This window comes from Zea mays, chromosome 2, assembly GCF_902167145.1.
Source record: "Zea mays cultivar B73 chromosome 2, Zm-B73-REFERENCE-NAM-5.0, whole genome shotgun sequence".
NCBI lineage: Eukaryota > Viridiplantae > Streptophyta > Magnoliopsida > Poales > Poaceae > Zea > Zea mays.
Genome location: NC_050097.1, coordinates 172,918,678 through 172,931,944, shown reverse-complemented (window position 1 = coordinate 172,931,944; position 13,267 = coordinate 172,918,678). Strand labels below are relative to the sequence as shown.

General features: G+C 44.5%; 1 protein-coding gene across 1 annotated transcript; it reads right to left on the bottom strand.

The window, feature by feature from the left end:
• Positions 1-5,215: 5,215 nt before the first annotated feature.
• LOC100280221 (uncharacterized) lies at positions 5,216-8,040 on the bottom strand. Its single transcript, NM_001153151.1, is given in 2 exon segments — positions 5,216-6,451; positions 7,519-8,040. A coding segment is annotated over 1 exon segment (354 nt). The 5' UTR covers positions 7,897-8,040; the 3' UTR covers positions 5,216-6,451; positions 7,519-7,542.
• Between the last annotated feature and the right edge of the window lie 5,227 nt (positions 8,041-13,267).

Sequence of the window (13,267 nt, the reverse complement as noted above, 5' to 3'; positions counted from 1 at the left end):
GCCGTCGCCTTCGTTCCCCGTCCGCACGATCGCCGGCCCGAAGTCATCATCCATCAGTCGTCGCTGTCGCCCCCCAACCTTCGAGGTATAGTTCCTGCATCCTCTTCCCCACCGCGTCATGGTTGTTGAGCTGACTGTTGAATTCACTCCACATCTTCATACGACACGCGCAAACCCAACAAGGCAAGAACACGAACAAGAGAGACTCACACAAATTGACAGGGAGGGATCATCCATCCATCATCCATGGACAACCTTAAGGAGGTAAGATGGGCTAGCGATCTCTGCCTCCTTGGATCCTTTATTTGTTAGGCTTGGTCTTGGGTTCCTACAGCTAGCGCGATCCGTGCATGTGTTCGTCCTTCTTAGTTCTCACTGACCCCGTGCATTGGTGGTGCATGCAGCAGCGAGGCCACGAGGACGCGAGCGCCAACAACGCCTGGATGACTGTGCCGACGTTCGGGGACTAGAACACGAAGAACAGGGCGCTGCTGGACTACTCCATGGACTTCTCCAAGATCCACGAGATGCGCAAGCGCAAGCAGAACAAGAGCCTCGGTGGCGGCAGCGACCTCCTCGCCCACGCGCAGGCCTAGAAGCCATGGCGCAGCGACCAGCCGCAGGCTAACAGCGCCCAGCTCAAGCTCAGCCGCCCGTTCTATTCTAGAATCACTAATAAACAAACTTCTTTCTTTCTTTTGGGTGGAAATTCAACATATTATGTCTTAGATTTGTTTGGTCTTGGTTGAATTTTATAAGCACGGGGTAATAATTAGTGTCGAGGATTGAACTTGTTAATTATGAGAGTAACTGGAGTAAAATCCAAATTAGCAAAGCTGCAGAATAAAAAAACTGCAACCGACGAAACCATTATTTTAGTGTAGCATCACAGTACGTAGTAAAATCACCTCACCACTTTAGTAGGCAGCATCACTACAGTCATTAGAAGCTCAATGTCCTACTAATGTTCTTCTGAAGCTGATTCTTGAAATGACATAATGGTTCTGCAGGTTTAGTTTAGAAAACTAAGTGTAGATCAGTTGTCCAGTACATGTGAAGCCAAGAGCCACTTGAAAGAGAAATAGGCTTACACCTTTTTTCTAATTGATTTTGGTGGTTGAATTGTCCAACACAAATAACTGGACTAACTAGTTTGCTCTAGTCTATAAGTTTTACAGGTGCCAAAGGTTCACTATAAGCCAATAAAAAGACCAAGAAAGGGTTCAAACAAAGAGAGCAAAAGACATCCCAAAAGGCACCCTGGTCTGGCGCACCAGACTGTCCGGTGTGCCACCGGACAGTGTCCGGTGCACCAGGGAACTCGAAGCTGTACTTGCCACCTTCGGGAAAATGGGAGGGCGCTCCGCTATAATTCACCGGACTGTCCGGTGTGCCAGCGGAGCAACGGCTACGTCGCGTGCAACGGTCGACTGCAACGCATTTAATGTGCGCCTACGCGCGCAGAGGATAGAGCACGCGTAGTTGGCGCACCGGACAGTCTACAGGACCTGTCCGGTGCACCACCGGACAGCCCAGAGGCCCCACCAGTCAGAGCTCCAACGGTCAGAACCCAACGGCCGACTGACGTGGCTGGCGCACCGGACAGTGTCCGGTGGCGCACCAGACTGTCCGGTGCGCCATGCGACAGCAGCCTTCCAACGACCACATTTTGGTGGTTGGAGCTATAAATACCCCAACCGCCCCATATTCAATCGCATCCAAGTTTTCCACCTTCAACACATTACAAGAGCTATAGCATTCAATTCTAAACACATCCAAAGAGATCAAATCCTCTCCCAAGTCCAGAATCATTCCAAATCAAATAGTGACTAGAGAGAGTGACATTTGTGTTCATTTGAGCTCTTGCACTTGGATTGCTTCTTTTCTTTCTCATTCTTCTTGTGATCAAACTCAATTGTAACCAAGGCAAGAGACACCAATTGTGTGGTGGTCCTTGCGGGAACTTTGTGTTCCGTTTGATTGAGAAGAGAAGCTCACTCGGTCTAAGTGACCGTTTGAGAGAGGGAAAGGGTTGAAAGAGACCCGGTCTTTGTGACCACCTCAACGGGGAGTAGGTTTGCAAGAACCGAACCTCGGGAAAACAAATCCTCGTGTCTCACTCTTTAATTGCTTGCGATTTGTTTTCACCCTCTCTCACGGACTCGTTTATATTTCTAAGGCTAACCCAGCTTGTAGTTGTGCTTAAGTTTATAAATTTCAGATTCGCCCTATTCACCCCCTCTAGGCGACTTTCAATTGGTATCAGAGCCGGTGCTTCATTAGAGCTTAACCGCTCGAAGTGATGTCGGGAGCATCCGCCAAGAGGGAGTTCGAGACCGACGAGAAGCCCGCCACAAGCCATGAGAAGGCTCCATCCGGGGAGTCCGCCAACAAGGTGAAGGGATCCCCTTCACACGACAAGACGCGTCGGAGCGGTGACAAGAAGAAGAAGATGAGGAAGGTGGTCTACTACGAGACTGATTCTTCGTCGCCATCCACCTCCGGCTCCAACACGCCGTCCATAACTTCTAAGCGCCATGAGCGCAAGAAGTTTAGTAAGATTCCCCTACGCTACCCTCGCATTCCAAGACGTACTCCATTACTTTCCGTCCCATTAGGCAAACCACCCATGTTTGATGGTGAAGATTATAATATGTGGAGTGATAAAATGAGGCATCATCTAACCTCACTCCACACTAGCATTTGGGATGTTGTTGAGATTGGAGTATAAGTACCATCACCGGGGGATGAAGACTATGATTCGGACGATGTCGCCCAAATCCGACACTTCAACTCGCAAGCCACCACTATACTCCTCGCCTTTCTAAGTTGAGAGGAGTATAACAAGGTGCAAGGACTAAAGAGCGCCAAGGAGATTTGGGACGTACTCAAGACCGCACACGAAGGAGACGAGGTGACCAAGATCACCAAGCGGGAGACGATCGAGGGGGAGCTCGGTCGCTTTCGGCTTTGCCAAGGGGAGGAGCCACAAGACATGTACAACCGCTTGAAAACCTTGGTGAACCAAGTGCGCAACCTCGGGAGCACCAAATGGGATGACCATGAGATGGTCAAGGTTATTCTAAGATCCCTCGTTTTTCTTAATCCCACGCAAGTTCAATTAATTCGTGGTAATCCTAGATATACACTAATGTCTCCCGAGGAAGTAATAGGAAACTTTGTGAGCTTTGAGTTGATGATCAAAGGCTCAAAGAAAATCATCGAGCTAGATGGCCCCTCCACGCTCGAAGCACAATCGATCGCATTCAAGGCAACGGAGGAGAAAAAGGAAGAGTCTACATCAAGTAGACAACCCATCGACGCCTCTAAGCTAGACAATAAGGAGATGGCACTCATCATCAAAAGCTTCCGCCAAATCCTCAAACAAAGGAGGGGGAAGGACTACAAATCCCGCTCCAAGAAAGTGTGCTACAAGTATGGTAAGCCCGATCATTTCATTGCTAAATGTCCATTATCTAGTGATAGTGATAGGGGCGACGACAAGAAGGGAAAGTGGAAAGAAAAGAAGAGATACTACAAGAAGAAGGGCGGCGATGCCCATGTGTGTCGCGAGTGGGACTCCGATGAGAGCTCCTCCGACTCTTCCTCCGACGAGGACGCCGCCAACATCGCCATCACCAAAGGGCTCCTCTTCCCCAACGTCGTCCACAAGTGCCTCATGGCAAAGGACGGCAAAAGGAAGAAGGTAAAATCAAAATCCTCCACTAAATATGAAACCTCTAGTGATGAGGATAACTCTTGTGATGAGGAGGATAATTTGCGCACCCTTTTTGCCAACCTAAACATGCAACAAAAGGAAAAATTAAATGAATTAATTAGTGCTATTCATGAGAAGGATGAACTCTTGGACTCCCAAGAGGACTTCCTAATTAAGGAAAATAAGAAGCATGTTAAGGTTAAAAATGCTTACGGTCTAGAAGTAGAAAAATGTGAAAAACTATCTAGTGAGCTAAGCACTTACCATGATACTATTGCCAACCTTAGAAATGAAAATGCTAAACTAATTGCTAAGGTTGATTCTAATATTTGTGATGTTTCAATTCCCAATCTTAGAGATGATAATGTTAACTTACTTGCTAAGATTGAAGAATTGAATGTCTCTCTTGCTAGCCTTAGGATTGAAAATGGAAATTTAATTGCTAAGGCTAAAGAATTAGATGTTTGCAATGCTTCCATATTCGATCTTAGAGATAAGAATGACATTTTTCGTGCTAAGATTGTTGAACTTAATTCTTGCAAACCCTCTACATCTACCATTGAGCATGTTTCCATTTGCACTAGATGTAGAGATATTAATGTTGATGCTATTCATGATCACCTAGCCTTAATTAAGAAACAAAATGATCACATAGCTCAACTTAATGCCAAAATTAATGAGCATGACTTTGAAAATGAAAAATTTAAATTTGCTAGAAGCATGCTCTATAGTGGGAGGCGCCCTGGCATCAAGGATGACATTGGCTTCCAAAAGGGAGACAATGTCAAACTTAATGCCCCTCCTAAAAGATTGTCAAACTTTGTTAAGGGCATGGCTCCCATGACTCAGGATAACGAGGGTTACATTTTGTACCCTGCCGGTTATCCCGAGAGCAAAATTAGGAGAATTCATTCTAGGAAGTCTCACTCTGGCCCTGATCATGCTTTTATGTATAAGGGTGAGACATCTAGTTCTAGGCAACCAACCCGTGCAAAATTGTCTAAGAAGAAAACTCCAACTGTATCAAATTATCATAACATTTCATTTAAAACTTTTGATGCATCTTATGTGCTAACCAACAAATCAGGCAAGGTAGTTGCCAAGTATGTTGGGGACAAACACAAGAGCACCAAGACTTGTGTTTGGGTACCCAAAGTTCTTGTATCTAATGCCAAAGGACCCAAAACCGTTTGGGTACCTAAAATCAAGAACTAAACTTGTTTTGTAGGTTTATGCATCCGGGGGCTCAAGTTGGATAATCGATAGCAGGTGCACAAACCATATGACAAGGGAGAAGAACATGTTCTCCTCCTACGAGAAAAACCACGATCCCCAAAGAGCTATCACATTCGGGGATGGAAATCAAGGTTTGGTCAAAGGATTGGGTAAAATTGCTATATCACCTGACCATTCTGTCACACCCGGGTTTCGGGGCACCAAGACCCGGGCGCGAACATAATCACCAGGTGTGCTGGGACCAAGTCTCACACATATGATGAATCATGGCACAGGATCGAATGTCACATCTTTACTATATAACAGGAGTTCTATACAAAATAAATAATTACATTATAAGGAGACAACTGTCCAGCAACCCAAAGTTGACTGGGAGACGACGTCCTAGACCTCTCACGAACACGTCGCAGCATCCTCCATGCGCCTCATTCTGTGGTACCTGTTCTTGACCTGTGTGGGGGGGGGGTGTGAGACAGCAAGAGTGAGCTCACATACGTTCATCGCTCAACAAGTTAGAGCTCACATACGTTCATCGCTCAACAAGTATGAATTTTGTGCATGAACTCGCCAAAGGTGGGAGCTCACGTGAAGTGTAAGGCTTACCAAAGAGGATGGTTAGAGCTGAGCATTGCTTTTAAAGTTGGTCAAAATTTTATTAGCAGTTACTAAGTATAAGTAAATACCAACCCAATTAAGTAGTAGAACAAAGTAACAACATCACCTGCAATGCAATGCATATGACAAATTGAATTTAAGTTCCATAATTTAATCATGTGAGGGTCCGAGCTGCTCATGACCGTGAGCACGGCTAGTATACCAGTTTTACACTCTGCAGAGGTTGCGCATCTTTACCCACAAGTCATGTTACCCATCTGCCAAGGGATCGCGACTTCCCATACACCTCTACTGAGGAGGCGAGGCAGGGTAACACTACGAGGCCTTTACAAAGTTCCACTAGCTTCAGAAAACCCGCTACAGTTTATAGGAAGCTCCAATGCAGGGATCCCTCGCATGACCGCCTTCGCAGCAAAATCATCCCAAGGACCTCCCTACACTGACCACTCCCCTACTGCCCTTGCCCCTTTCGGGTAAGGTAGTCTTCCACTAGCTTTCCTAATTAATCAGCCAAGGGCGTCCATAAACCCTTGTGGTAGCACTGTTTTCCCGGGTGGTCGCTCCATGTTCCAATTAACATAATGATCTTATCATGAACAGTAAATAACAACTGATAATAAAAGTGTGATCATGAATATTGTATCTTCATACCCAAAACCACATAAAGCACTAGCAAGTACTACCCAAAAAGTTCAGTGGTAAACAAGGTATAAAGATAATCAAACTATGGTAACCTATTGGGTCCCATCAAAATTAACCTATGCAGATCATTATGATTAATTAGAACATGAGTGGGTAAAAAGAAGTGATCAAGGGCACAACTTGCCTGGGACTTGAGATTCCAGGTACCAACTTGCTCTTCAGATGACACGTGTCCTCACGCTAGTCGTAGCAATACAGACAAACATAGTACAGGCAAAATTAACATCACACCAAACATAGGAATAAACCATGTAATAATAATCTACACGCTGCTACAAGATCATGAGTACAAGAATTACGAAATTCGGAGTTACGGTTACCAAGTTATGAATTTCCAAAATTATTTAGTGCTTAGAATAGATTAATCCTAATGAACAACTTTAATTCAAGTTTCATGGCTAAACAGTGTTACTGGTTGATAGACAATATTAATACAAAATTAATGAAACTGGAATGGATCAATTCGGACTTAATATGAATTTTCTACGAATTAAACAAGTTTCTGGAATTATTTTGGCACTAGAAATTCATTTCTTAAAACCTTTTCCCCATTTTCTCGGATTCCAGGACTGTGCGCAGGATTTCAGAGAAGTGCAAGGTCTAATTCGAAAGACTCTCAAGGCTTAGGCTACAGCTGGGGTGGACTGTGGGTTGAATAGTTTAAAGTGGTGGGTCACTTTAAGAAAATACCCAGTCGAAGGGGTACGATTGAATGTCGACCGTCTGATCACCCGCTGAGGGCTCGGATCAAACACTCCAGAACGGTACGCTCCCTCTAATCCTGCCCATCCACTCCTTATCCAATGGCTCAAATCCCTTCACCAAAGGAGTATATTCGCTTTTAATCACAGACGCCCATCGCGAGATGGACGGTAGCCGTACCCTCTTCAACCTCACGCGCTCCTGCGTCTCTTTCTCTCACCCATCTCTCTCTTCATTCTCTCGTCTACCCTCACACCGGCCATGGCCCTCGGTCGCCAGCAGCAGCCCGCCGGTGATACGCCAGCGCCGTGTACCCAACCTTCGATCTGGATTACCCTATTCGTGGAATAGAAGAACAGAGCAAAAATCTAAAAGAAAAATTTGAAGTGCGGCGCTCCCCAACCATGGCTGGACGCAGCCCACGGTGGCGTTTGGTACGTGACGAGGAACAAAACCGAGCTTAGCTAGACGAAGGGAAAAGTTCTACTCGCCACAGCGAGCTCTCCGCCATGCACACGAGAATCCTGGTTCAGGGATCGACTAACCTTGAGCGCCCCGTGTCGTCGACGCTAGTGTTCTGAATTCCGATCCGGTGACTCCGGCCACCCCAGCAATCTGAGCCGCGGCCCAGCGATGGCGCGACAGTTTCCCCCCTGGCGCTGGAGCTCCAACGCAGAAGTCGTTCGGCGCATGCCCCACCACACCCACGCGGTGGCAAATCGGCCACCAAATTCCCAGGGAGAGTTCTGGATTTGGTTTTGGTGGGCAGGGGAAACACGACGCCCGGTTTTTATAGCACGGGGGGAGAAAGGATGGATTCCTCGCGGTTGTTGCGGTGTTCTTGTTGCTCCCGGAATCCCCGCCGGATGCGCAGGAGATAGCAGACCTTGAGTTCGGCAGGGGAGAAAAGGAAGACCGGCCATGGCACGGAGAATCCGGCAGCAGATAAACTCATGGCCAAGACTACAGGTGGTAGCGGTGAGTTTGTTAGGATTTGTTTGATGTCCCACCTATCCCAATCTTCGGTAACAGAAACCAGCAGGAGCAGTTGACCGCACGGATGGGAGTTTGGGCTAGCTTTCAGCAATCGTAGTTGGCTCGATCTGGACTCTAGAGATAGAAGATGAATCCGACACATATGGAGGCTGGTACCGACAAAGCGGACCCCATGTCAGCGATACTGCTTAGGGTCTGTTCGGTTACTTCGGAACGGTGGCCTGGAACTATTCCTGTCTGAATTGTTTACCTATTTTATATAAGATTTCATTAGGGCTTGTTCGGTTAGCTCTCAATCCATGTGGATTGAGTGGGATTGGATGGGTTTGAATCCCAAACAAGTCAAACTTCTTAAGAATTTTTTCCAATCCCATCCAATCCATATGTATTGGGAATAACCGAACAAGGCCTTAGGTGGAATAATTCTGGGTCTAATCCTAGACAACCGAACAGGCCCTTAACAGGCTAGTGCACGGTGAGAAGCTGGCCGAGCGACCTGCCTGGTGGCAACGCGCACCGTGTGGGATTAGTTTAGTGGGTCAAGTGGCCGGAAAAATACTAAACAAATGACTTGTGCGCTGGGCGTTTGGGATATCTGGACAAGGAGTTAGTCGGCTGGTGCTTTAAGTCCCAAGGCAGTTAGCATTCTTTCTTTTTTTTTTGTGTGTCTCTATTTTTCACAATCCAAATTCAAATCAGATTTAGACAAAGTTCAAATTTCAAGCTTAATTCAAATGCTCATTCAAAAAAATCCAGAATACCATGCAAAGTTTATTTTATTTATTTATTGATTAATTATTCACCTAGATAAATACTTCTATATACATAATTTCATAAGAGAATAATTGACACATTTTTTTATTTAGGGAAATATTATTTTGGATGTGTAGACAAATTAAAAGTTATCTCAAAATAAATGTACATAACTTATTTGCCATTTTTAGGGGAATAACCTCTAGTGTAAAATATTTATTAAGAGATTGTTTTAGCTTAATTCTTTTAGAGAATATATATCTAAATATATAATTCAACCAAGGATAATTTGATTCATATAAGATCTTTTATTTAATCTCTTGTTTTAAAACATATTTATTTGAATTTCGAGATAAACTTCCCTAATTCATCCAAAATATGATTTTGTGGTCTTACACATTCCATTTCAAATGTTTTTCTTGTAGATTCTTTAGATTACAACTTGCTTTCAGTTTCACAATTATGTAAAATGGGTTACAACTGTCTTTTTACGGATACAGGTGTTACTGTCTTTAGAAGAAGTGATGATTCAGTAGCATTTAAGGGAGTGTTAGAGGGTCAGCTATACTTAGTAAATTTTGATAGAGCTGGACTCGACACTTTCTTAATTGCTAAGACTAACATGGGCTGGCTCTGGCATCGCCGACTAGCACATGTTGGAATGAAGAATCTTCACAAGCTTCTAAAGGGAGAACACATTTTGGGACTAACAGATGTTCATTTTGAGAAAGACAAGATTTGTAGTGCATGTCAGGCAGGGAAGCAAGTTGGTGTTCATCATCCACACAAGAACATCATGACGACTAACAAGCCACTCGAGCTCCTACATATGGACCTATTCGGCCCGATAGCTTACATAAGCATCGGCGGGAGTACGTACTGTCTAGTTATTGTGGATGACTATTCTCGCTTCACTTGGGTGTTCTTTTTGGAGGAAAAATCTCATACCCAAGAGACCTTAAAGGGATTCTTGAGACGGGCTCAAAACGAGTTCGGCTTAAGGATCAAGAAAATAAGAAGCGACAACGGGACGTAGTTCAAGAACTCTCAAATTGAAGGCTTCCTTGAGGAGGAGGGCATCAAGCATGAGTTCTCTTCTCCCTACACGCCACAACAAAATGGTGTAGTGGAGAGGAAGAATCGAACTCTATTGGACATGGCCAGAACCATGCTTGATGAGTACAAGACTTTGGATCGGTTTTGGGCTGAGGCGGTCAACACCGCTTGCTACGCCATCAACCGGTTATATCTACACCGAATCCTCAAGAAGACATCATATGATCTCCTAACCGGTAAAAAGCCCAATGTTTCATATTTTAGAGTCTTTGGTAGCAAATGCTTCATTCTTGTTAAAAGAGGTAGAAAATCCAAATTTGCTCCTAAGGCTGTAGAAGGCTTTTTACTAGGATATGATTCAAACACAAGGGCATATAGAGTCTTTAACAAGTCCTCTGGGCTAGTTGAAGTTTCTTGTGACATTGTGTTTGATGAGACTAACGGCTCCCAACTAGAGCAAGTTGATCTTGATGAGATAGGTGATGAAGAGGCTCTGTGCGTCGCGCTAAGGAACATGTCCATTGGGGATGTGTGTCCTAAGGAATCCGAAGAGCCACCACATGCACAAGATCAACCATCTTCATCCACACAAGCATCTCCACCAACTCAAAATGAGGATGGGGCTCAAAATGATGAAGGAGAAGATCAAGATGTTGAGCCACCTCAAGAGGAGAGCAATGATCAAGGGAGAGATACCCATGATCAAGATGAGGAAGATGAACAAGTTCCAAGACTGCCACACCCAAGAGTCCACCAAGCAATTCAACGAGATCACCCCGTGAACACCATCGTCGGCGATATTCAAAAGGGGGTAACTACTCGATCTCGTGTTGCTCATTTTTGTGAACATTACTCGTTTGTTTCCTCTATTGAGCCACACAGGGTAGAGGAAGCACTTCAAGATTCGGATTGGGTGGTGGCGATGCAAGAGGAGCTCAACAACTTCACTAGGAATGAGGTATGGCATTTAGTTCCACGTCCTAACCAAAATGTTGTAGGAACCAAGTGGGTCTTCCGCAACAAGCAAGATGAGCATGGTGTGGTGAAAAGGAACAAAGCCCGACTTGTGGCCAAGGGGTATTCACAAGTCGAAGGTTTGGATTTCGGTGAAACCTATGCACCCGTAGCTAGGCTTGAGTCAATTCGCATTTTACTTGCCTATGCTACTTACCATGGCTTTAAGCTTTACCAATGGACGTGAAAAGTGCCTTCCTCAATGGACCAATCAAGGAAGAGGTCTATGTTGAGCAACCTCCCGATTTTGAAGATAAATTTAGTAGGATCATGACACAGAAATTCGAGATGTCGATGATGGGGGAGTTGAAGTACTTCTTGGGATTTCAAGTAAAGCAACTCCAAGAAGGCACCTTCATTAGCCAAACAAAGTATATTCAAGACATTCTAAACAAGTTTGGGATGAAGGATGCCAAGCCCATCAAGACACCCTTGGGAACCAATGGGCATCTCGACCTCGACACGGGAGGTAAATCCGTCGATCAAAAGGTATACCGGTCGATGATAGGCTCTTTACTCTATTTATGTGCATCTCGACTGGACATAATGCTTTCCGTATGCATGTGTGCAAGATTCCAAGCCGACCCTAAGGAAGCTCACCTTACGGCCGTAAAATGAATCTTGAGATATTTAGTTTATACTCCTAAGTTTGGGCTTTGGTACCCTCGGGGATCCACTTTTGATTTAATTGGTTATTCAGATGTCGATTGGGAGGGGTGTAAAATTAATAGAAAGAGCACATCGGGGACTTGCCAGTTCTTGGGAAGGTCCCTGGTGTCTTGGGCTTCAAAGAAGCAAAATTCTGTAGCTCTTTCTACCGCCGAAGCCGAGTATATTGCCGCAGACCATTATTGCGCGCAATTGCTTTGGATGAGGCAAACCCTTAGGGACTATGGTTACAAATTAACCAAAGTTCCTCTTCTATGTGATAATGAGAGTGCAATCCGCATGGCGGATAATCCCGTTGAGCATAAACACATAGCCATTCGGTATCATTTTCTAAGGGATCACCAACAAAAGGGGGATATCGAGATTGCTTATATTAACACTAAAGAACAATTAGCCGATATCTTTACCAAGCCACTAGATGAACAAACTTTTAACAAACTTAGGCATGAGCTAAATATTCTTGATTCTAGGAATTTCTTTTGATATTTTGCACACATAGCTCTCTAATATACCTTTGATCATGTCTCTTTCATGTGCTATGACTAATGAGTTTTCAAGTGTATTTCAAACCAAGTCATAGATTGAAAGGGAATTGGAGACTTCGGTGAAGAAAAAGGCTTCCACTCCACTCCATCAAATTACTCATCCTTCGCCGTCTCTCCGAGCAACTCTCCAACTTTGGTATAATCTTCACTCATATTTTGTTTGCCAAAGGGGAAGAAAATAGTTAAAAAGGGCTTATATTTCACTCAAAGTATCCGTTTTTGGCGATTCATGCCAAAGGGGGAGAAAGTATTAGCCCCAAAGCAAAAGGACCGCACCACCACCAATTTTTGAAAATTTAAGTTAGGAAAAGGTCTTGAAATGATGAATTTTTCAATTGGTATCTTATTTTTGATAGAATTTCAAATTGGTACACCCTCATCAAAAACTAATATCTAAAACCCTCTTGAACACTAAGAGGAGAATTTTATTAAGGGGGAATTTTGTTTTAGTCAAAGGAAAAGAATTTGAAACAGGGGGAGAAAACTTCAAATCTTGAAAATGCTTCTCAAAATCCTATTCATTTACCTTTGACTATTTGCAAAAGGACTTTGAAAAGAATTTACAAAAGAATTTGCAAAAACAAAACATGTGGTGCAAGCGTGGTCCAAAATGTTAAAAATAGAAAGAAACAATCCATGCATATCCTATGAGAATATATATTGGCTCAATTCTAAGTAACCTTTGCACTTACAATTATGCAAACTAGTTCAATTATGCACTTCTATATTTGCTTTGGTTTGTGTTGGCATCAATCACCAAAAAGGGGGAGATTGAAAGGGAAATAGGCTTACACCTTTTTTCTAATTGATTTTGGTGGTTGAATTGTCCAACACAAATAATTGGACTAACTAGTTTGCTCTAGTCTATAAGTTTTACAGGTGCCAAAGGTTCACTATAAGCCAAAAAAAGACCAAGAAAGGGTTCAAACAAAGAGAGCAAAAGACATCCCAAAAGGCACCCTGGTCTGGCGGACCGGACTGTCCGGTATGCCACCGGACAGTGTCCGGTGCACCAGGGAACTCGAAGCTGAACTTGCCACCTTCGGGAAAATGGGAGGGCGCTCCACTATAATTCACCGGACTGTCCGGTGTCACACCGGACTGTCCGGTGTGCCAGCGGAGCAACGGCTACTTCGCGCGCAACGGTCGACTGCAACGCATTTAATGCGCGCCTGCGCGCGCAGAGGACAGAGCATGCACAGTTGGTGCCCCGGACAGTCTACCGGACCTGTCCGGTGCACCACCGGACATCCCAGAGGCC